At 52.4% G+C, this 24933-nt stretch overlaps 1 protein-coding gene across 2 annotated transcripts; it reads left to right on the forward strand.

Moving 5' to 3' along the window:
• Positions 1 to 1112: 1112 nt before the first annotated feature.
• On the forward strand, positions 1113 to 23182 carry LOC110496759 (nucleoporin NUP42). 2 transcript variants are annotated; one of them, XM_036953660.1, is made up of 7 exons: positions 1113 to 1407; positions 7102 to 7408; positions 7561 to 7649; positions 19756 to 19832; positions 20329 to 20415; positions 21449 to 21551; positions 22521 to 23182. In XM_036953660.1, exons 1-7 carry the CDS (start codon positions 1251 to 1253, stop codon positions 23087 to 23089), a joined length of 1389 nt encoding a protein of 462 aa, XP_036809555.1. In that variant the 5' UTR covers positions 1113 to 1250; the 3' UTR covers positions 23090 to 23182. The 2 variants fall into 2 exon arrangements, with proteins under 2 accessions (XP_036809555.1, XP_036809556.1); XM_036953661.1 differs by having other exon boundaries at positions 1113 to 1401; positions 7099 to 7408.
• Positions 23183 to 24933: the final 1751 nt, after the last annotated feature.

Here is a 24933-nt window from a genome sequence, read left to right on the forward strand (position 1 = left end):
TTATGTCACAAGGTGGAAATGGGAAAAGATCTCACCATACTTGGGGCTCCCAACTGGAACAGCGGTCTAAGGCACTGCATTGCTAGAGATATCACTACAGACCCCTGGTTCAATTCCAGGCTGTGTCACAACTGGCCATGATTGGGGGTCCCATAGGGCGGCGCACAATTGGCCTAGCGTCATCGGGTTAGGGATCGGCCGGGCTAGGCCTTCATTGTAAATAAGATTTTGTTCTTAACTGACTTAAATTAAGGTTAAATAAATACAAAAAATCCTTCCCCGGGTTTTTGCTCGGGTCAACTCCTTATCCCTAATGCATGCTTAACCTTCCTCACATTTGCATGGGCTTGTTGTAAACAATACAAAATACTATTTGCAGGAATATTACGGTGGAGTGTCTCTTATACAATATTGGGAAAGGGACTTTTCAGTCTATTGGTAGTGTATGTGTTGCAGGTGCATGTTATTGGTGTCCTGTGATTTGTGATACTGTACTGTGTGTGTGTGTGTGTGTGTGTGTGTGTGGTACTGTGTAAACACTGCACGGCCCTCCAGGTGAAACTCACCTGAATCTCACCTCAACAGGTTGTGTGTTGTCATGGCAAGACTCGCCACAGGTGAAACGCTCTGGAATGTGGAGTTGGCCCAGAGGAATCCAAAAGAAACTCTTGTGTTCCACCCTCTTTCACTTTGTCTCTCTGTCTTGCAACTCTTTCACTTCTAGGTTAAAAATAGCATAGTTTACATAGCAACTGTACTATCAACACTGACAATGCAGACAATCTTGTTGCTCTTAACACAGGCTACGTATGTACAGTATTTAAGCACCCATATGCACCTGACGCACACACACACGCACACGCACACGCACACACACACACACACACACACACACACACACACACACACACACACACACACACACAAAATACAATAATACTACAAATTGTATAGAGTCTTGGGTAATATAGCCTAATTATGTAATTATTTTCGGTACTATTGTCTGCTGTGGCTGATGATCATTTTGATTGAGGATTACTTTCCTGGATGCAGTACCAAAACCAAACACATGAGCGCGTTGTTGCGTTACCCGCCTTGAACCTGACGTCATAGACCCGCGACATTCCTTCATGTGGATTTTCAAAATGGCGTAATCTGAAAGAAAACAATGTGGTGTTGAAAACTATTGTGGGGAAACGAGAGGATTTCATTTCATTCACCGCACCGGTAATTATAAATCCTGCCACACTATGACGGTGTGCAACTTTTGGATGCAAGGCCGGTGTCGATATGGCGACAAGTGTTGGAATGAGCACCCAAAAGGAGGAGGAGGGGGAGGAGGAGGAAATTACAACAACCGTCCCCCTCAACAGTCCAACAGAGGTGGAGGTGGAGGAGGTGGCGGAGGTAAGGGGTAACTAGTAGCTAGTCTCTGCCACACAGGCTTTCATCTTCACTTTCGACAACAACGTCGGCGCAGCGTGGGAGCCGAGGCGAACCAGATGTAGTACTAGCAAGTAGTATTGTTCATCCGGGTCCCCAGACCGCAGTCTGTTTTTGTTATAAGCAACTCTCCACCGTAGCTAATAGACATAAACTCAACTATAACATTTGTTTTGTTTACCTTTTAGCCTAGCTAGTTACGTTTCTTTCTAGTAGTCTCGGCTTTACATCCGTTACAAGATGTTACGGCAGTGGGATAAAGACGGTGGTTATGAGGAACACTTGTATTGTAACGTGACTTGTGATGGTTTTTGGTTCACTGATTATTTGGACCAATCACGATTTCCCGCGAGTGAACCAGTATTTGTCTGGCATATGTTGAATGTTTTGAAAATGTTTATTAAGAGCAGAAGATGGTATGGTCGTGGGTAGTCCTCTTCAGAATGTAACTGTGGGGGAAATGATGCTGTTGGTGAGGAAAAATAGGTGCTCGGACGAGCCCTGAAACTCCAGTCACGTCCCAGGTGAAAAAGATGAGAGGGCAAGAGGGTATGTCACTTATTGAGATGCAAAACAATATTGTGATGCTTTTGACAGCAACAAAATAAATAAATGAAAGGGCAGATGGCTTGGAGAACATGGTTTATTTTAATTTTTAAATTTAACCTTTATTTAACTGGTCAGTTAAGAACAAATTCTTATTTACAATGACGGAAGGTATCTGCCAGGAAAATGAGAAGGTGTCTGAACTCGAGCGAAAGGTGAATGAGGCGGAGAGATGCCAGCAGGTGGAACCTGAGGCTCCATCGAATTCCAGAGCAGTCGGGGGAGGACACCAAATGTAGAGTTGTTGACATCTGTGGAGCTCTCTCACTCACGCTCACTCGCTGACCTCTGCGGACAAAGTGACACGGGAGAAACTGTGACTGACGGTGGCTGCAGCTCGAAAGGCAGGGAAAAACGGCATTCATAGTCGGTGCTGAAGTTATCGTCAGGAAATCAGACTCTGGCTCTCTCTTAAATGTTCTAACTCGGACAGACCTGGCAGGCCTAAACACGGCCTAATTGCCAGGTGAAAAGCAGCCTTTTATTATAAAGAATTTACACAATACACTTGAAATAAGAAAAGGCTAAACTGAAAACTGGTGAACTAAACACTAACTATGGGTGAATAACTGCTTATTGTAAAGTTTACACAATGTCTCCCCCTTGTGGGAGTAAGAATACTTTGGTAACGTTATGAACAGTATAATGGGATGGACATCTTTTGAGTTACAACTTTTTTTCCTTAGCTTTTGTGTAGGTTGTTGGTTTAAATTGATGTCTTTATCTCTTTGTTCAATTAATGTCAGGGTTATTGGGGATTTACTCAAAACCTAAGGCTATTTTCCTGTATTGAAAACTGTTTAATGGAGACATTCTACAAGAGACCCATGCTTGTTCTTCCGATCTAGCTTTTTGAAAAAAATCTATGGAGTAACGATATCTGGTTATCATATGGCAACAACCACTCTGCAGGTGTAGCAGTTTTTAAGAGGTACATTTAAAGGGAAGGTCATCAGTAGTAAGACTTACCACTCTGGCAGAGATTAATAGAGTTAAAGGTGTATTTAAAGGGAAGGTCATCAGTAGTAAGACTCACCACTCTGGCAGAGATTAATAGAGTTAAAGGTGTATTTAAAGGGAAGGTCATCAGTAGTAAGACTCACCACTCTGGCAGAGATTAATAGAGTTAAAGGTGTATTTAAAGGGAAGGTCATCAGTAGTAAGACTCACCACTCTGGCAGAGATTAATAGAGTTAAAGGTTTATTTAAAGGAAAGGTCATCAGTAGTAAGACTCACCACTCTGGAAGAGATTAATAGAGTTAAAGGTGTATTTAAAGGGAAGGTCATCAGTAGTAAGACTCACCACTCTGGCAGAGATTAATAGAGTTAAAGGTGTATTTAAAGGGAAGGTCATCAGTAGTAAGACTCACCACTCTGGCAGAGATTAATAGAGTTAAAGGTGTATTTAAAGGGAAGGTCATCAGTAGTAAGACTCACCACTCTGGCAGAGATTAATAGAGTTAAAGGTGTATTTAAAGGGAAGGTCATCCGTAGTAAGACTCACCACTCTGGCAGAGATTAATAGAGTTAAAGGTGTATTTGAAGGGAAGGTCATCCGTAGTAAGACTCACCACTCTGGCAGAGATTAATAGAGTTAAAGGTTTATTTAAAGGGAAGGTCATCAGTAGTAAGACTCACCACTCTTGTAATATTCTATATTTGGATACCTAAATATCCTAATTAAAAAGTACTTCACTTGGTGTAACAAGGACATGTCCAGATAGTCAAGAATTTACTTCTAATCCATTAGATAACACTGTAGTAAAGGTATCCATTGAACCATATGATCATACAGTTATATTATTATCTTTAAATTTGAATAGATCTGAAGTTAATAAACCCAAATCTGAGTTATAGGAAACTCAATAGTAGACTGTTGGTAGATGATCATTTCAAGATGGATGTCAAAGATATTATACAAGACAATTGGAGGAAAGCCCAACTATTTGTCATTGGGGCGGCAGGTAGCCTAGTGGTTAGAGCGTTGGACTTGTAAACGAAAGGAATCCCTGAGCTGACAAGGTAAAAATATAAAAATATAATTCTGCCTCTGAACAGGCAGTTAACCCACTGTTCCTAGACCAGTTAACCCACTGTTCCTAGACCAGTTAACCCACTGTTCCTAGACCAGTTAACCCACTGTTCCTAGACCAGTTAACCCACTGTTCCTAGACCAGTTAACCCACTGTTCCTAGACCAGTTAACCCACTGTTCCTAGACCAGTTAACCCACTGTTCCTAGACCAGTTAACCCACTGTTCCTAGACCAGTTAACCCACTGTTCCTAGACCAGTTAACCCACTGTTCCTAGACCAGTTAACCCACTGTTCCTAGACCAGTTAACCCACTGTTCCTAGACCAGTTAACCCACTGTTCCTAGACCAGTTAACCCACTGTTCCTAGACCAGTGAACCCACTGTTCCTAGACCAGTGAACCCACTGTTCCTAGACCAGTTAACCCACTGTTCCTAGACCAGTTAACCCACTGTTCCTAGACCAGTTAACCCACTGTTCCTAGACCAGTTAACCCACTGTTCCTAGTCCAGTTAATCCACTGTTCCTAGACCAGTTAACCCACTGTTCCTAGACCAGTTAACCCACTGTTCCTAGACCAGTTAACCCACTGTTCCTAGGCCGTCATTGAAAATAAGAATTTGTTCTTAACTGACTTGCCTGGTTAAATAAAGGTAAAATAAAATAAAAAAAGGAAAATATTGTGAATGTATGAGATGAGAGGGAAAGACATTTCTGAACTTTAAAAGATTGAGGGAAGAGGAAATTAAGGACATACTTTCTCTAATCTCTATGGATGAAGAAGGAAAGGGTCAATTATGGACCGAATGTATGAAGAGAGCTAAATGTATCAGCTAAATGTATCAGCTAAATGTATCAGCTAAATGTATCAGCTAAATGTATCAGCTAAATGTATCAGCTAGGTTAAAAGAGAACAAATCTCCAGGGAATGATGGCCTTATTACTGAATTCTATTCATATTTTCAGGAGGATATTGTTTAATTTATATTTCATGTCTTTAAGGAGGCAATTGATTTAGGGCTCCTGCCTGTTTCTATGACACAAGGCCTCATTTCTGTAATACCCAAACCAAACAAAGATCCTTGGTTAATCAAAGGGTTACCTAGACCCCACTATGCTGCTGCTACTCTCTGTTTATTATCTATTCATAGTCAGTTTAATAACTCTACCTACATGTACATATTACCTCAATTACTTTGACTAACCGGTGGCCCATTGACTCTGTACATGTAATTACCTGTATTTAACTAGGCAAGTCAGTTAAGAACAAATTCTTATTTTCATCCAGTATTTTTTTATTTAACCTTTTATTAAACTAGGAAAGTCAGTTAAGAACTATTTATTATTTAAAATGACGGCCTGCCCCCCCCGGCCAAACGCGGACGACGCCGGGCCAATCGTGCGCCGCTCTATGGGACTCCCAATCACGGCCGGTTGTGATACTGCCTGGATTTGAACCAGGGACTGCAGTGACGCCTCTTGCGCTGAGATGCAGTGCCATAGACCGCTGCGCCACTCAAGCAGCCCGTATTTAGGTAGTCTAATCTATGAATGTCCTGTTTCCTCATCCAATATTGAGGCAGTCTAATCTATGAACGTCCTGTTTCCTCATCCAATATTGAGGCAGTCTAATCTATGAACGTCCTGTTTCCTCATCCACAATGGAGGCAGTCTAATCTATGAATGTCCTGTTTCCTCATCCAATATGGAGGCAGTCTAATCTATGAACGTCCTGTTTCCTCATCCACAATGGAGGCAGTCTAATCTATGAATGTCCTGTTTCCTCATCCAATATGGAGGCAGTCTAATCTATGAATGTTCTGTTTCCCCATCCAATATGGAGGCAGTCTAATCTATGAATGTCCTGTTTCCTCATCCAATATGGAGGCAGTCTAATCTATGAATGTCCTGTTTCCCCATCCAATATTTAGGCAGTCTAATCTATGAATGTCCTGTTTCCTCATCCAATATGGAGGCAGTCTAATCTATGAATGTCCTGTTTCCTCATCCAATATGGAGGCAGTCTAATCTATGAATGTCCTGTTTCCTCATCCAATATGGAGGCAGTCTAATCTATGAATTGCCTGTTTCCTCATCCAATATGGAGGCAGTCTAATCTATGCATGTCCTGTTTCCTCATCCAATATGGAGGCAGTCTAATCTATGAATGTCCTGTTTCCTCATCCAATATGGAGGTAGTCTAATCTATGAATGTCCTGTTTCCCCATCCAATATTTAGGCAGTCTAATCTATGAATGTCCTGTTTCCTCATCCAATATGGAGGCAGTCTAATCTATGAATGTCCTGTTTCCTCATCCAATATGGAGGTAGTCTAATCTATGAATGTCCTGTTTCCCCATCCAATATTTAGGCAGTCTAATCTATGAATGTCCTGTTTCCTCATCCAATATGGAGGCAGTCTAATCTATGAATGTCCTGTTTCCTCATCCAATATGGAGGCAGTCTAATCTATGAATGTCCTGTTTCCTCATCCAATATGGAGGCAGTCTAATCTATGAATGTCCTGTTTCCTCATCCAATATGGAGGCAGTCTAATCTATGAATGTTCTGTTTCCCCATCCAATATGGAGGCAGTCTAATCTATGAATGTCCTGTTTCCTCATCCAATATGGAGGCAGTCTAATCTATGAATGTCCTGTTTCCCCATCCAATATGGAGGCAGTCTAATCTATGAATGTCCTGTTTCCTCATCCAATATGGAGGCAGTCTAATCTATGAATGTCCTGTTTCCTCATCCAATATGGAGGCAGTCTAATCTATGAATGTCCTGTTTCCTCATCCAATATGGAGGTTGTCTAATCTATGAACGTCCTGTTTCCTCATCCAATATGGAGGCAGTCTAATCTATGAACATCCTGTTTCCTCATCCAATATGGAGGCAGTCTAATCTATGAATGTCCTGTTTCCTCATCCAATATGGAGGCAGTCTAATCTATGAATGTCCTGTTTCCTCATCCAATATGGAGGCAGTCTAATCTATGAACGTCCTGTTTTCAGGATTTGGGAACAGAGTGTGGGTGAACCCAGCTCAGAGGTCTGGAGGAGGAAGCTACGTCCAGCCGTCATCCTTCTCCTCCCAGCAGGGTGGGGATGACTGGGGTAGAGGGGGAGGAAGAGGTGGGGGAGGTGGTGGCAACAACTGGGGTCCAGGCGGAGGAGGAGGAGGAGGAAGAGACAGCCAAGTCAAGAGTTCCAGTTTCAGTTTTGCAGCCGCCTCTCCAAACCACAACAGATTTTCTGCCTTGAGCACACAGAGCACCTACGAGAGGGGGGGGAGTGAAGGGGAGGACAATGAAAAACACTTGTAAGTCCAGTGATTGGTTGTGTGGATACAGTTTTCATTATGCTATTCAGAATTCACACACACACACACACACACACACACACACACACACACACACACACTGTACAAAGTAGTCTGTAAATGTAATATCCATTGTCTTCTATCCTCACCAGAGAGACCATCCAGAAATATATGGAGATCTGGGAGACTTCAGGCCAATGGCTTTTTTCCTGTTACTCTGTCCTCAAAGAAAGCATCTCAGGTAAGACAAACAGCTTAGCTTCGGTGTGTCCCACTATAGGATCGTCTGGTTGGAACAGATTGATTGTTGCAACCACACACTCACACATGAGGGTTGGATACAGCTGTTAACTATTACCCACTAGTCAGGGGAGGATTTAGAGGAAGTGGTTTTGGACAGACGAGTGGAGGGTTTGGGGGTTTGTTAGCAGGGACAGGGGCGACTGGGGGGGGGGGGGGGGCAGCAGACAGTCTCTTCTCCCCCCAGAGCCAGCTGAGTGAAGAGGAACTGAAGGAGTTTGGAGGGAAGAGGTTCACCCTGGGACAGATACCACTCAGACCTCCCCCTGTTGATATGCTGGTGTTCTGATCCCACCACTCAGACCCCCCCCCCCCCCCTGTTGTTATGCTGGTGTTCTGATCCCACCACTCAGACCCCCCCCCCCCCCCCCCCTGTTGATATGCTGGTGGTCTGATCCCACCACTCAGACCCCCCCCCCCCCCCCCCTGTTGATATGCTGGTGGTCTGATCCCACCACTCAGACCCCCCCCCCCCCCCCTGTTGATATGCTGGTGGTCTGATCCCACCACTCAGACCCCCCCCCCCCCCCCCCCCCCTGTTGATATGCTGGTGGTCTGATCCCACCACTCAGACCCCCCCCCCCCCTGTTGATATGCTGGTGGTCTGATCCCACCACTCAGACCCCCCCCCCCCCCCCCTGTTGATATGCTGGTGTTCTGATCCCACCACTCAGCCCCCCCCCCCCCCCCCCGTTAATATGCTGGTGGTCTGATCCCACCACTCAGACCCCCCCCCCCCCCCCGTTAATATGCTGGTGGTCTGATCCCACCACTCAGACCCCCCCCCCCCCCCCCCCTGTTGATATGCTGGTGTTCTGATCCCACCACTCAGACCCCCCCCCCCTGTTAATATGCTGGTGGTCTGATCCCACCACTCAGACCCCCCCCCCCCCCCTGTTGATATGCTGGTGGTCTGATCCCACCACTCAGACCCCCCCCCCCCCCCCCGTTAATATGCTGGTGGTCTGATCCCACCACTCAGACCCCCCCCCCCCCCCCCCCCTGTTGATATGCTGGTGTTCTGATCCCACCACTCAGACCCCCCCCCCCCCTGTTAATATGCTGGTGGTCTGATCCCACCACTCTGTTAATATGCTGGTGTTCTGATCCCACCACTCAGACCCCCCTGTTAATATGCTGGTGTTCTGATCCCACCACTCAGACCCCCCCCCTGTTGATATGCTGGTGGTCTGATCCCACCACTCAGACCCCCCCCCCCCCCCCTGTTGATATGCTGGTGGTCTGATCCCACCACTCAGACCCCCCCCCTGTTGATATGCTGGTGGTCTGATCCCACCACTCAGACCCCCCCCCCCCCCCCCCCCCCCCCCCCCCCCCCCCCCCTGTTGATATGCTGGTGGTCTGATCCCACCACTCAGACCCCCCCCCCCCCCCTGTTGATATGCTGGTGGTCTGATCCCACCACTCAGACCCCCCCCCCCCCTGTTGATATGCTGGTGTTCTGATCCCACCACTCAGGCCCCCCCCCCCCCCCCCCCGTTAATATGCTGGTGGTCTGATCCCACCACTCAGACCCCCCCCCCCCTGTTGATATGCTGGTGGTCTGATCCCACCACTCAGACCTCCCCCTGTTGATATGCTGGTGGTCTGATCCCACCACTCAGACCCCCCCCCCCCCCCTGTTGATATGCTGGTGGTCTGATCCCACCACTCAGACCCCCCCCCCCCCCTGTTGATATGCTGGTGTTCTGATCCCACCACTCAGGCCCCCCCCCCCCCCCCCCCGTTAATATGCTGGTGGTCTGATCCCACCACTCAGACCCCCCCCCCCCCCCCCCCCGTTAATATGCTGGTGGTCTGATCCCACCACTCAGACCCCCCCCCCCCCCCCCCCCCTGTTGATATGCTGGTGGTCTGATCCCACCACTCAGACCCCCCCCCCCCCTGTTGATATGCTGGTGTTCTGATCCCACCACTCAGACCCCCCCCCCCCCCCCTGTTGATATGCTGGTGGTCTGATCCCACCACTCAGACCTCCCCCCCCCTGTTGATATGCTGGTGGTCTGATCCCACCACTCAGACCTCCCCCTGTTGATATGCTGGTGGTCTGATCCCACCACTCAGACCCCCCCCCCCCCCCCCTGTTGATATGCTGGTGTTCTGATCCCACCACTCAGGCCCCCCCCCCCCCCCCCCCCCGTTAATATGCTGGTGGTCTGATCCCACCACTCAGACCCCCCCCCCCCCCCCCCGTTAATATGCTGGTGGTCTGATCCCACCACTCAGACCCCCCCCCCCTGTTGATATGCTGGTGGTCTGATCCCACCACTCTGTTAATATGCTGGTGTTCTGATCCCACCACTCAGACCTCCCCCTGTTGATATGCTGGTGGTCTGATCCCACCACTCAGACCTCCCCCTGTTGATATGCTGGTGGTCTGATCCCACCACTCAGACCCCCCCCCCCCTGTTGATATGCTGGTGTTCTGATCCCACCACTCAGACCTCCCCCTGTTGATATGCTGGTGGTCTGATCCCACCACTCAGACCTCCCCCCTGTTGATATGCTGGTGTTCTGATCCCACCACTCAGACCTCCCCCTGTTGATATGCTGGTGGTCTGATCCCACCACTCAGACCTCCCCCTGTTGATATGCTGGTGTTCTGATCCCACCACTCAGGCCCCCCCCCCCCCCCCCCGTTAATATGCTGGTGGTCTGATCCCACCACTCAGACCCCCCCCCCCCCCCCGTTAATATGCTGTTGGTCTGATCCCACCACTCAGACCCCCCCTCCCCCCCCTGTTGATATGCTGGTGTTCTGATCCCACCACTCAGACCCCCCCCCCCCCCCCCCCTGTTAATATGCTGGTGGTCTGATCCCACCACTCTGTTAATATGCTGGTGTTCTGATCCCACCACTCAGACCCCCCCCCCCCCCCTGTTGATATGCTGGTGGTCTGATCCCACCACTCAGCCCCCCCCCCCCCCCCCGTTAATATGCTGGTGGTCTGATCCCACCACTCAGACCCCCCCCCCCCCCCCCTGTTGATATGCTGGTGTTCTGATCCCACCACTCAGACCCCCCCCCCCCTGTTGATGTGCTGGTGGTCTGATCCCACCACTCAGACCCCCCCACCCCCCCCTGTTGATATGCTGGTGTTCTGATCCCACCACTCAGACCCCCCCCCCCCCTGTTAATATGCTGGTGGTCTGATCCCACCACTCTGTTAATATGCTGGTGGTCTGATCCCACCACTCTGTTAATATGCTGGTGGTCTGATCCCACCACTCAGACCTTCCCCTGTTGATATGCTGGTGTTCTGATCCCACCACTCAGACCCCCCCCCCCCTCTGTTAATATGCTGGTGGTCTGATCCCACCACTCAGACCTCCCCCTGTTGATATGCTGGTGGTCTGATCCCACCACTCAGACCCCCCCCCCCTGTTGATATGCTGGTGTTCTGATCCCACCACTCAGACCCCCCCCCCCCCCCCCTGTTGATATGCTGGTGGTCTGATCCCACCACTCAGACACCCCCCCCCCCCCCCCCCCTGTTGATATACTGGTGGTCTGATCCCACCACTCAGACCCCCCCCCCCCCTGTTGATATGCTGGTGTTCTGATCCCACCACTCAGACCCCCCCCCCCCCCTGTTAATATGCTGGTGGTCTGATCCCACCACTCAGACCTTCCCCTGTTGATATGCTGGTGTTCTGATCCCACCACTCAGACCCCCCCCCCCTGTTGATATGCTGGTGTTCTGATCCCATCACTCAGACCCCCCCCCCCCCCCCCCCCCCCTGTTGATATGCTGGTGGTCTGATCCCACCACTCAGACCCCCCCCCCTGTTGATATGCTGGTGTTCTGATCCCACCACTCAGACCCCCCCCCCCTGTTGATATGCTGGTGTTCTGATCCCACCACTCAGACCCCCCCCCCCCCCCCCCTGTTAATATGCTGGTGTTCTGATCCCACCACTCAGACCCCCCTGTTAATATGCTGGTGTTCTGATCCCACCACTCAGACCCCCCCCCCCCCCGTTGATATGCTGGTGTTCTGATCCCACCACTCAGACACCCCCCCCCCCCCCTTGTTAATATGCTGGTGTTCTGATCCCACCACTCAGACCCCCCCCCCCCCCCCTGTTAATATGCTGGTGGTCTGATCCCACCACTCAGACCCCCCCCCCCCCCCTGTTAATATGCTGGTGTTCTGATCCCACCACTCAGACCCCCCCCCCCCCCCCGTTAATATGCTGGTGGTCTGATCCCACCACTCAGACCCCCCCCCCCCCCCCTGTTAATATGCTGGTGTTCTGATCCCACCACTCAGACCCCCCCCCCCCCCTGTTGATATGCTGGTGTTCTGATCCCACCACTCAGACCCCCCCCCCCCTGTTAATATGCTGGTGTTCTGATCCCACCACTCAGACCCCCCCCCCCCCCTCTGTTAATATGCTGGTGGTCTGATCCCACCACTCAGACCTCCCCCTGTTGATATGCTGGTGGTCTGATCCCACCACTCAGACCCCCCCCCCCCTGTTGATATGCTGGTGTTCTGATCCCACCACTCAGACCCCCCCCCCCCCCCTGTTGATATGCTGGTGTTCTGATCCCACCACACAGACCCCCCCCCCCCCTCTGTTAATATGCTGGTGGTCTGATCCCACCACTCAGACCCCCCCCCCCCCCTGTTGATATGCTGGTGTTCTGATCCCACCACTCAGACCCCCCCCCCCCCCTGTTGATATGCTGGTGGTCTGATCCCACCACTCAGACACCCCCCCCCCCCCCCTGTTGATATACTGGTGGTCTGATCCCACCACTCAGACCCCCCCCCCCCCCCTGTTGATATGCTGGTGGTCTGATCCCACCACTCAGACCCCCCCCCCCCCTGTTGATATGCTGGTGTTCTGATCCCACCACTCAGACCCCCCCCCCCCCTGTTAATATGCTGGTGGTCTGATCCCACCACTCAGACCTCCCCCTGTTGATATGCTGGTGTTCTGATCCCACCACTCAGACCCCCCCCCCCCTGTTGATATGCTGGTGTTCTGATCCCACCACTCAGACCCCCCCCCCCCCTGTTAATATGCTGCTGGTCTGATCCCACCACTCAGACCCCCCCCCCCCCCCCCCCTGTTAATATGCTGCTGGTCTGATCCCACCACTCAGACCCCCCCCCCCCCCCCCTGTTGATATACTGGTGGTCTGATCCCACCACTCAGACCCCCCCCCCCCCCCTGTTGATATGCTGGTGGTCTGATCCCATCACTCAGACCCCCCCCCCCTGTTGATATGCTGGTGTTCTGATCCCACCACTCAGACCCCCCCCCCCCTGTTAATATGCTGGTGGTCTGATCCCACCACTCAGACCCCCCCCCCCCCCCCCCTGTTGATATACTGGTGGTCTGATCCCACCACTCAGACCCCCCCCCCCCCCCCCTGTTGATATACTGGTGGTCTGATCCCACCACTCAGACCCCCCCCCCCCCCCTGTTGATATGCTGGTGGTCTGATCCCATCACTCAGACCCCCCCCCCCCCTGTTGATATGCTGGTGTTCTGATCCCACCACTCAGACCCCCCCCCCCTGTTAATATGCTGGTGTTCTGATCCCACCACTCAGACCCCCCCCCCCTGTTAATATGCTGGTGGTCTGATCCCACCACTCAGACCCCCCCCCCTGTTAATATGCTGGTGTTCTGATCCCACCACTCAGACCCCCCCCCCCCCCCCCTGTTAATATGCTGGTGGTCTGATCCCACCACTCAGACCCCCCCCCCCCCCCTGTTGATATGCTGGTGTTCTGATCCCACCACTCAGACCCCCCCCCCCCCTGCTGATATGCTGGTGGTCTGATCCCACCACTCAGACCCCCCCCCCCTGTTGATATGCTGGTGTTCTGATCCCACCACTCAGACCCCCCCCCCTGTTGATATGCTGGTGTTCTGATCCCACCACTCAGACCCCCCCCCCCCCCCCTGTTAATATGCTGGTGGTCTGATCCCACCACTCAGACCCCCCCCCCCCCCTGTTGATATGCTGGTGTTCTGATCCCACCACTCAGACCCCTCCCCCCCCTGTTGATATGCTGGAGGTCTGATCCCACCACTCAGACCCCCCCCCCCCCCTGTTAATATGCTGGTGTTCTGATCCCACCACTCAGACCCCCCCCCCCCCCCCCCTGTTAATATGCTGGTGTTCTGATCCCACCACTCAGACCCCCCCCTGTTGATATGCTGGTGGTCTGATCCCACCACTCAGACCTCCCCCTGTTGATATGCTGGTGTTCTGATCCCACCACTCAGACCCCCCCCCCCCCTGTTGATATGCTGGTGTTCTGATCCCACCACTCAGACCCCCCCCCACCCCCCTGTTGATATGCTGGTGGTCTGATCCCACCACTCAGACCCCCCCCCCCCCCTGTTAATATGCTGGTGTTCTGATCCCACCACTCAGACCTCCCCCTGTTGATATGCTGGTGTTCTGATCCCACCACTCAGACCCCCCCCCCCCCTGTTGATATGCTGGTGTTCTGATCCCACCACTCAGACCCCCCCCCACCCCCCTGTTAATATGCTGGTGGTCTGATCCCACCACTCAGACCCCCCCCCCCCTGTTAATATGCTGGTGGTCTGACCCCCCCCCCCTGTTAATATGCTGGTGGTCTGATCCCACCACTCAGACCCCCCCCCCCCTGTTGATATGCTGGTGTTCTGATCCCATCACTCAGACCCCCCCCCCCCCCTGTTGATATGCTGGTGGTCTGATCCCACCACTCAGACCCCCCCCCCCCCCCCCTGTTAATATGCTGGTGGTCTGATCCCACCACTCAGACCCCCCCCCCCCCTGTTAATATGCTGGTGGTCTGACCCCCCCCCTGTTAATATGCCGGTGTTCTGATCCCACCACTCAGACCCCCCCGCTGTTAATATGCTGGTGGTCTGATCCCACCACTCAGACCCCCCCCCCCCCTGTTGATATGCTGGTGTTCTGATCCCACCACTCAGCCCCCCCCCCCCCCTGTTGATATGCTGGTGGTATGATCCCACCACTCAGACCCCCCCCCCCCTGTTGATATGCTGGTGTTCTGATCCCACCACTCAGACCCCCCCCCCCCCTGTTGATATGCTGGAGGTCTGATCCCACCACTCAGGCCCCCCCCCTCTGTTAATATGCTGGTGGTCTGATCCCACCACTCAGACCTCCCCCTGTTGACATGCTGGTGGTCTGATCCCACCACTCAGACCCCCCCCCCCCCCCCCTGTTGATATGCTGGAGGTCTGATCCCACCACTCAGGCCCCCCCCCCGTTAATATGCTGGTGGTCTGATCCCACCACTCAGACCCCCCCCCCCCCCCCCGTTAATATGCTGGTGGTCTGATCCCACCACTCAGACCTCCCCCTGTTGATATGCTGGTGGTCTGATCCCACCACTCAGACCCCCCCCCCCCCCCCTGTTGATATGCTGGTGGTCTGATCCCACCACTCAGCCCCCCCCCCCCCCCCCTGTTGATATGCTGGTGGTATGATCCCACCACTCAGACCCCCCCCCCCCTGTTGATATGCTGGTGTTCTGATCCCACCACTCAGACCCCCCCCCCCCCTGTTGATATGCTGGAGGTCTGATCCCACCACTCAGGCCCCCCCCCTCTGTTAATATGCTGGTGGTCTGATCCCACCACTCAGACCTCCCCCTGTTGACATGCTGGTGGTCTGATCCCACCACTCAGACCCCCCCCCCCCCCCCCCTGTTGATATGCTGGTGTTCTGATCCCACCACTCAGACCCCCCCCCCCCCCCCTGTTGATATGCTGGTGGTCTCATCCCACCACTCAGACCCCCCCCCCCCCCCTGTTAATATGCTGGTGGTCTGATCCCACCACTCAGACCCCCCCCCCCCCTGTTGATATGCTGGTGTTCTGATCCCACCACTCAGACCCCCCCCCCCCCCCCCTGTTGATATGCTGGTGGTCTGATCCCACCACTCAGACCCCCCCCCCCCCTGTTGATATGCTGGTGTTCTGATCCCACCACTCAGACCCCCCCCCCTGTTGATATGCTGGTGTTCTGATCCCATCACTCAGACCCCCCCCCCCCCCTGTTGATATGCTGGTGTTCTGATCCCACCACTCAGACCCCCCCCCCCTGTTGATATGCTGGTGGTCTGATCCCACCACTCAGACACCCCCCCCCCCCCCCCCCCCTGTTAATATGCTGGTGGTCTGATCCCACCACTCAGACCCCCCCCCCCCCTGTTGATATGCTGGTGTTCTGATCCCACCACTCAGACCCCCCCCCACCCCCCTGTTAATATGCTGGTGGTCTGATCCCACCACTCAGACCCCCCCCCCCCTGTTAATATGCTGGTGGTCTGACCCCCCCCCCCTGTTAATATGCTGGTGGTCTGATCCCACCACTCAGACCCCCCCCCCCCTTTTGATATGCTGGTGTTCTGATCCCATCACTCAGACCCCCCCCCCCCCTGTTGATATGCTGGTGGTCTGATCCCACCACTCAGACCCCCCCCCCCCCCCCCTGTTAATATGCTGGTGGTCTGATCCCACCACTCAGACCCCCCCCCCCCTGTTAATATGCTGGTGGTCTGACCCCCCCCCCTGTTAATATGCCGGTGTTCTGATCCCACCACTCAGACCCCCCCCCTGTTAATATGCTGGTGGTCTGATCCCACCACTCAGACCCCCCCCCCCCTGTTGATATGCTGGTGTTCTGATCCCACCACTCAGCCCCCCCCCCCCCCCTGTTGATATGCTGGTGGTATGATCCCACCACTCAGACCCCCCCCCCCCTGTTGATATGCTGGTGTTCTGATCCCACCACTCAGACCCCCCCCCCCCCTGTTGATATGCTGGAGGTCTGATCCCACCACTCAGGCCCCCCCCCTCTGTTAATATGCTGGTGGTCTGATCCCACCACTCAGACCTCCCCCTGTTGACATGCTGGTGGTCTGATCCCACCACTCAGACCCCCCCCCCCCCCCCCTGTTGATATGCTGGAGGTCTGATCCCACCACTCAGGCCCCCCCCCCGTTAATATGCTGGTGGTCTGATCCCACCACTCAGACCCCCCCCCCCCCCCCCGTTAATATGCTGGTGGTCTGATCCCACCACTCAGACCTCCCCCTGTTGATATGCTGGTGGTCTGATCCCACCACTCAGACCCCCCCCCCCCCCCCTGTTGATATGCTGGTGGTCTGATCCCACCACTCAGCCCCCCCCCCCCCCCCTGTTGATATGCTGGTGGTATGATCCCACCACTCAGACCCCCCCCCCCCTGTTGATATGCTGGTGTTCTGATCCCACCACTCAGACCCCCCCCCCCCCTGTTGATATGCTGGAGGTCTGATCCCACCACTCAGGCCCCCCCCCTCTGTTAATATGCTGGTGGTCTGATCCCACCACTCAGACCTCCCCCTGTTGACATGCTGGTGGTCTGATCCCACCACTCAGACCCCCCCCCCCCCCCCCTGTTGATATGCTGGTGTTCTGATCCCACCACTCAGACCCCCCCCCCCCCCCCCTGTTGATATGCTGGTGGTCTCATCCCACCACTCAGACCCCCCCCCCCCCCTGTTAATATGCTGGTGGTCTGATCCCACCACTCAGACCCCCCCCCCCCCTGTTGATATGCTGGTGTTCTGATCCCACCACTCAGACCCCCCCCCCCCCCCCCTGTTGATATGCTGGTGGTCTGATCCCACCACTCAGACCCCCCCCCCCCTGTTGATATGCTGGTGTTCTGATCCCACCACTCAGACCCCCCCCCCTGTTGATATGCTGGTGTTCTGATCCCATCACTCAGACCCCCCCCCCCCCTGTTGATATGCTGGTGTTCTGATCCCACCACTCAGACCCCCCCCCCCTGTTGATATGCTGGTGGTCTGATCCCACCACTCAGACACCCCCCCCCCCCCCCCCCCCTGTTAATATGCTGGTGGTCTGATCCCACCACTCAGACCCCCCCCCCCCCTGTTGATATGCTGGTGGTCTGATCCCACCACTCAGACCCCCCCCCCCTGTTGATATGCTGGTGGTCTGATCCCACCACTCAGACCCCCCCCCCCCCCCCTGTTAATATGCTGGTGTTCTGATCCCACCACTCAGACCCCCCCCCCCTGTTAATATGCTGGTGGTCTGATCCCACCACTCAGACCCCCCCCCCCCCTGTTGATATGCTGGTGGTCTGATCCCACCACTCAGACCCCCCCCCCCCCCCCCCCCCCTGTTAATATGCTGGTGTTCTGATCCCACCACTCAGACCCCCCCCCCCCCCCCTGTTGATATGCTGGTGTTCTGATCCCACCACTCAGACCCCCCCCCCCCTGTTGATATGCTGGTGGTCTGATCCCACCACTCAGACCCCCCCCCCCCTGTTGATATGCTGGTGTTCTGATCCCACCACTCAGACCCCCCCCCCCCCCTGTTGATATGCTGGTGGTCTGATCCCACCACTCAGACCCCCCCCCCCCTGTTGATATGCTGGTGTTCTGATCCCACCACTCAGACCCCCCTCCCCCCCCCCCCCCCTGTTGATATGCTGGTGGTCTGATCCCACCACTCAGACCCCCCCCCCCCCCTGTTAATATGCTGGTGGTCTGATCCCACCACTCAGACCCCCCCCCCCCCCTGTTGATATGCTGGTGGTCTGATCCCACCACTCAGACCCCCCCCCCCCCTGTTGATATGCTGGTGTTCTGATCCCACCACTCAGACCCCCCCCCCCCCTGTTGATATGCTGGTGGTCTGATCCCACCACTCAGACCCCCCCCCCCCCCTGTTGATATGCTGGTGGTCTGATCCCACCACTCAGACCCCCCCCCCCCCTGTTGATATGCTGGTGGTCTGATCCCACCACTCAGACCCCCCCCCCCCCCCCCTGTTAATATGCTGGTGTTCTGATCCCACCACTCAGACCCCCCCCCCCCCCCCTGTTGATATGCTGGTGGTCTGATCCCACCACTCAGACCCCCCCCCCCCCCCCCCTGTTAATATGCTGGTGTTCTGATCCCACCACTCAGACCCCCCCCCCCCCTGTTAATATGCTGGTGTTCTGATCCCACCACTCAGATCCCCCCCCCTGTTGATATGCTGGTGGTCTGATCCCACCACTCAGACCCCCCCCCCCCTGTTGATATGCTGGTGGTCTGATCCCACCACTCAGACCCCCCCCTGTTGATATGCTGGTGGTCTGGTCCCACCACTCAGACCCCCCCCCCCCTGTTGATATGCTGGTGGTCTGATCCCACCACTCAGACCCCCCCCCCCCCCCCTGTTGATATGCTGGTGGTCTGATCCCACCACTCAGACCCCCCCCCCCCCCCCCCCCCCTGTTGATATGCTGGTGTTCTGGTCCCACCACTCAGACCCCCCCCCCCCCCCCCCCTGTTGATATGCTGGTGGTCTGATCCCACCACTCAGACCCCCCCCCCCTGTTGATATGCTGGTGGTCTGATCCCACCACTCAGACCCCCCCCCCCCCCCTGTTGATATGCTGGTGTTCTGATCCCACCACTCAGACCCCCCCCCCCCCCTGTTAATATGCTGGTGGTCTGATCCCACCACTCAGACCTCCCCCTGTTGATATGCTGGTGTTCTGATCCCACCACTCAGACCCCCCCCCCCCCCCCCCCTGTTAATATGCTGGTGGTCTGATCCCACCACTCAGACCCCCCCCCCCCCCCCCCCCCCTGTTGATATGCTGGTGGTCTGATCCCACCACTCAGACCTCCCCTTGTTGATATGCTGGTGGTCTGATCCCACCATGGACATCTGCAAAATGGCTTGTCTCCTTTTCCCGTGTGTGTGTATGCGTGTGTGTCTTACAGTCCCTACTGTTCCATGAGATGTTGTTTATTCGTTTGTTTTAAAAGGTCATTTTGCTGTTTGCTTGAGTCGTTGGACATGGAAAGGAGTTTCTATGCGATCATGGCTCTCTGTATATTACTGTGCGTTGTCATGAATTAGTTTTGGACTTGGGGGGGGTGGGGGGGCTGTGATGTTAACTCCAGCATATTGAATGGATGTGGACGGCATTGAACCGGGTCTTCCTCCTCCTCTGTGCAGGGTTCACAGAGCTCTCTCCAGAGGAGCTGAGACTGGAGTACTACAACACCAAGCCGTCTGGAGACCTGCAGGGATATGTGAGTAGAATCACATGCATGTGTCCCTTTATCTGCAGCAACACTGTATAACGTGAAGCCATCTGTGCACTGGGATTCAATGTCATGAACACAGTATAACGTGAAGGCGTCTGCACTGGGATTCAATGTCATGAACACAGTATAACGTGAAGGCGTCTGCACTGGGATTCAATGTCATGAACACAGTATAACGTGAAGGCGTCTGCACTGGGATTCAATGTCATGAACACAATATGTTATTGATCCATACGAGACAGACATTTGTCTCCTGGTTTTTTTTACGAACCATTCCGATACACACACACACACACACACACACACACACCTTATGTAGAGGTGGCCGTAGTGCAGCGTCCAAGGAGCAGTTTAGGGGCGTTAAGTTCCTTCGAACTTTAAGGACAGCGATTCCAGAGTGTACCGCCATTGGAGTACAATTTGATTTGATTTGATATGTGTCTGTATCGTCCAATCAATGCTACCTTCTGTGTGTCTGCAGGCTGACATCATCAATCAGCTGCTCAACCAATGGAGATGCAGAGTCCAGGAGCTGAGGGCTATGAGCGGCAACACCAGAGTCGCTATGGTAACACACACACACACACACTACTTTCTGTAGTAATACGACAAGACAAAATAGGAAGTCTTATACACTAACTGTTCAAAAGGTCAAAAGGTCGGGGTCACTTAGAAATGTCCTTGTTTTTGAAAGAAATGATCATTTTTTTTGTCCATTTTTAAAATAACAACAAATTGATCAGAAATGCAGTGTAGACATTGTTAATGTTGTAAATGACTATTGTAGCTGGAAACGGCAGATGTTTAATGGAATATCTACATAGGCGTACAGAGGCCCATTATCAGCAACCATCACTCCTGTGTTCCAATGGCACGTTGTGTTAGCTAATCCAAGTTTATCATTTTAAAAGGCTAGTTGATCATTATAAAACCCTTTAGCAATTATGTTAGCACAGCTGAAAACTGTTGTCCTGATTTAAAGAAGCAATAAAACAGGCCTTCTTTAGACTTGTTGAGTATCTGGAGCATCAGTATTTGTGGGTTCGATTACAGGCTCAAAATAGACAGAAACAAAGAATTTTCTTCTGAAACTCGTCAGTCTATTCTTGTTCTGAGAAATGAAGGCTATTCCATGTGAGAAATTTCCAAGAAACTGAAGATCTCGTACAAAGCTGTGTAGTACTCCCTTCACAGAACAGCACAAACTGGCTCTAACCAGAATAGAAAGATAAGTGGGAGGCCCCAGTGCACAACTGAGCAATAGGACAAGTACATTAGAGTGTCTAGTTTGAGAAACAGACGCCTCACAAGTCCTCAACTGGCAGCTTCATTAAATAGTACCCGCAAAACACCAGTCTCAATGTCCATAGTGAAGAGGCAACTCTGGGATGTTGGCCTTCTAGGCAGAGTTACAAAGAAAAAGCCATATCAGACTGGCCTATAAAAATAAAAGATTAAGATGGGCAAAAGAACACAGACACTGGACAGAGGAACTCTGCCTAGAAGGACAGCATCCCGGAGTCGCCTCTTCACTGTTGACGTTGAGCCTGGTGAACGGTAGTGTATGTACAGGGTGAGTAATACTGTCTCTTCTCTCCCAGCTTGCAGAGCTAGGCAACCCAGCACCACGGGCAGCGTCTGGAGGTTTTGGGTCGACACCAGTGACCGGCTTTGGGTCCTCAGCACCATCTGGCTTCGGAACAGGTAAGATCTGCTGTAGCCTGTGTTCTTCATAGGAAGACAATACAAATGGAATACAGGCGTGGGGGCATTCTGTAACTCCTATGTTGACTGGCTAAGACCCCCTCTGACTCCTATGTTGACTGGCTAAGACCCCCTGTAACTCCTATGTTGACTGGCTAAGACCCTCTAACTCCTATGTTGACTGGCTAAGACCCTCTGTAACTCCTAGGTTGACTGGCTAAGACCCTCTAACTCCTAGGTTGACTGGCTAAGACCCTCTAACTCCTATGTTGACTGGCTAAGACCCTCTAACTCCTATGTTGACTGGCTAAGACCCCCTCTGACTCCTATGTTGACTGGCTAAGACCCTCTGTAACTCCTATGTTGACTGGCTAAGACCCTCTGTAACTCCTATGTTGACTGGCCTATACCCTCTGTAACTCCTAGGTTGACTGGCCAAGACCCTCTGTAACTCCTATGTTGACTGGTCAAGACCCTCTGTAACTCCTATGTTGACTGGCTAAGACCCTCTGTAACTCCTATGTTGACTGGCCAAGACCCTCTGTAACTCCTAGGTTGACTGGCCAAGACCCTCTGTAACTCCTAGGTTGACTGGCGAAGACCCTGTAACTCCTATGTTGACTGTCTAAGACCCTCTAACTCCTATGTTGACTGGCTAAGACCCCCTCTAACTCCTATGTTGACTGGCTAAGACCCTGTAACTCCTAGGTTGACTGGCTAAGACCCTCTGTAACTCCTAGGTTGACTGGCTAAGACCCTCTAACTCCTATGTTGACTGGCTAAGACCCTCTAACTCCTATGTTGACTGGCTAAGACCCCCTCTAACTCCTATGTTGACTGGCTAAGACCCCCTCTAACTCCTATGTTGATTGGCTAAGACCCTGTAAGTCCTATGTTGACTGGCTAAGACCCCCTGTAGGATGAATTCTCTCTGGTACGTCTCTCAGTCTAAAGCTCGACTCTCTCTAGGTTTTGGAGTGCCAGCCCAGGCTCCAGTCCAGGACACCGCAGGTGTCAGCAGTTTCAGCTTTGCTGCGCCGAGTGCAGGAGGCTTTGGTTCGGCTGCTCCAAAGCCTGCAGCGTCTGGTTTTGGCAGTGCTGTGGTAGGTGCCGCACCATCTCCCGCTGGGATCGGCTCTACGGCCGCCTCTGCTCCCTCGGCAGCCGGTTTCTCCTTTACCGCCCCTGCTGCCAACAAAGACCTAACTACTGCCGCTTTCGGAGCTTCTGCTTCAGGGTTTGGAGCTGCTGCCTCTGCTTCCGGGTTTAGCTTCACCTCGACGACCACTAGTGGAGGAGGATTTAGAGGAAGTGGTTTCGGGAGTGCAGTCCCGGGGGCTGCAAGTGGTTTTGGACAGGCGAGTGGAGGGTTTGGGGGTTTGGTAGCAGGGGCAGGGGCGACTGGGGGGGCAGCAAACAGTCTCTTCTCCCCCCAGAGCCAGCTGAGTGAAGAGGAACTGAAGGAGTTTGGAGGGAAGAGGTTCACCCTGGGACAGATACCACTGAGACCTCCCCCTGTTGATATGCTGGTGGTCTGATCCCACCACTCAGACCTCCCCCTGTTGATATGCTGGTGGTCTGATCCCACCACTCAGACCTCCCCCCTGTTGATATGCTGGTGGTCTGATCCCACCACTCAGACCTCCCCCCTGTTGATATGCTGGTGGTCTGATCCCACCACTCAGACCCCCCCCCCCCCTGTTGATATGCTGGTGGTCTGATCCCACCACTCAGACCTCCCCCTGTTGATATGCTGGTGGTCTGATCCCACCACTCAGACCTCCCCCCTGTTGATATGCTGGTGGTCTGATCCCACCATGGACATCTGCAAAATGTCTTGTCTCCTCTTCTTTAACTGACCCGATGGAGGAAAGAGCTGGACAGAATGAGTAAAAAAACCCTTTGATCTGACTAGATTCTACTGATCACATGGATTCTGAATGATGTCATGTTTCAACCAAGAGGGTGTTCCTGGTAATAGTTCCTTGGCAGTTGGTTGAAATGTTTTCTTTTTAAAATGAAGGTGGAGCAGAATGTAATGCAGATATCATTATCACAGGCTACTTACTGGTGGTCTGCAGGGACTTAATGTTTCAACATTAAATTCAGTTTTAATTAATTATGGTTGGTGGTATTTGTTTTCCTTTACATAGATGTATTTTTTCAAACCAAATTGTTGTGTGCTTTCATCCCCCCCCCCCCCCCCCCCCCCCCCCCCCCCCCCGCCAGGTCTTTATTTAGCTAGACTTGACCATATTACCGGACAGTAATCAACATGGGACCACAGTCTGATACTACTGCTACTGTTGATTTATGTGTAAAAATAATAATAATAATTTAAACACAAAAAACAATACAGAACATGTTTTAATAACAGACCTTCCCGTCTTCACAGCAACTTAGTCAATATGTCGTGACGTTGTATTAGTTAATGTGACGACTGTTGTTCATCAATATTAAAACAATTCTAATTGCGTGATTAACTGAATCAAGCAATTATTAACTCATTAACCTGGGGCACCATGGGAAAACTAGTTTTTTATTGAGTTTCTATTTCCCAAATTAACTCAAAAGAATATCAGAATATCGATTTTACAACAGCCGTTAATTAACCAGTTTCCTCTACCAATCTGGTTCTGAACGTCGTGTAGCCCGTGAATCTGCACAGACCCGGGTCTCACCAATGAGTTCGGACCCGGGTCTCACCAATGAGTTCGTACCACACCAATCTTAGTTTACTATTTATTTACTAAAAAGCTAAAATGATGAAAAAAGGTACACATAGACAAAACACATAGGCTATTGATTAGAACTTAGTATAACGGGCCAACACACTATGGCGCGTGTCACCCACAATGGGGATTTCAAAGAGAGAGAGAGAAAAAAGAAAGTACACGAGAGAAATATACATTTGTGTGAATTTGTCAGCTGTGCTATTCTAACCCTAGCCTTGCCCCAAACTGCCGCTCTTATGGGTCAGAATATAATGATGTAATTACGTGGGGAAGACCTCCGAGGATTCTCTGCGTGGACCGTTCAGGGGACCGTTCAGGCTTCTCGATGACGCACTTCTCCGGCGCACCTTTCTGGTCGTCCTCACGATGTCAGTGTCCTTTTGGCTTAGGAGTCTGTTCCCTCACCCTTGCTCTGGAAGGGGTCTTCTGAGGACAGGCAGCTCTGTAGCTCAGAGCTCACAGCATAGGAATGAAACCTTTTCGATACCATGATTCGCTGGGATTGGATGCTAGGGGGTTCGACTTGAATTCACCCGCTTGGACATAGCGGGTAGCTTGGGTAGAAAAATATTTCTTTGTCTTCAAACTTGCGTTGCGTTTTGGGTTTGTTGACTTTTTAGACCTTGGCTGCAGCTTGGGTCACGTAG

The sequence above is a fragment of the Oncorhynchus mykiss genome, chromosome 18 (genome assembly GCF_013265735.2).
Source record: "Oncorhynchus mykiss isolate Arlee chromosome 18, USDA_OmykA_1.1, whole genome shotgun sequence".
In the NCBI taxonomy this organism is placed as follows: domain Eukaryota; kingdom Metazoa; phylum Chordata; class Actinopteri; order Salmoniformes; family Salmonidae; genus Oncorhynchus; species Oncorhynchus mykiss.

Bases quoted from the DNA above. Each gene is read 5' to 3' on its own strand.
- LOC110496759 (XM_036953660.1), top strand. From the start codon at position 1,251: ATGACGGTGTGCAACTTTTGGATGCAAGGCCGGTGTCGATATGGCGAC. The intron at 7,409-7,560 runs GTAAGTCCAGTG...TATCCTCACCAG, and splicing joins GAGGACAATGAAAAACACTT to AGAGACCATCCAGAAATATA. The intron at 21,552-22,520 runs GTAAGATCTGCT...GACTCTCTCTAG, and splicing joins ACCATCTGGCTTCGGAACAG to GTTTTGGAGTGCCAGCCCAG.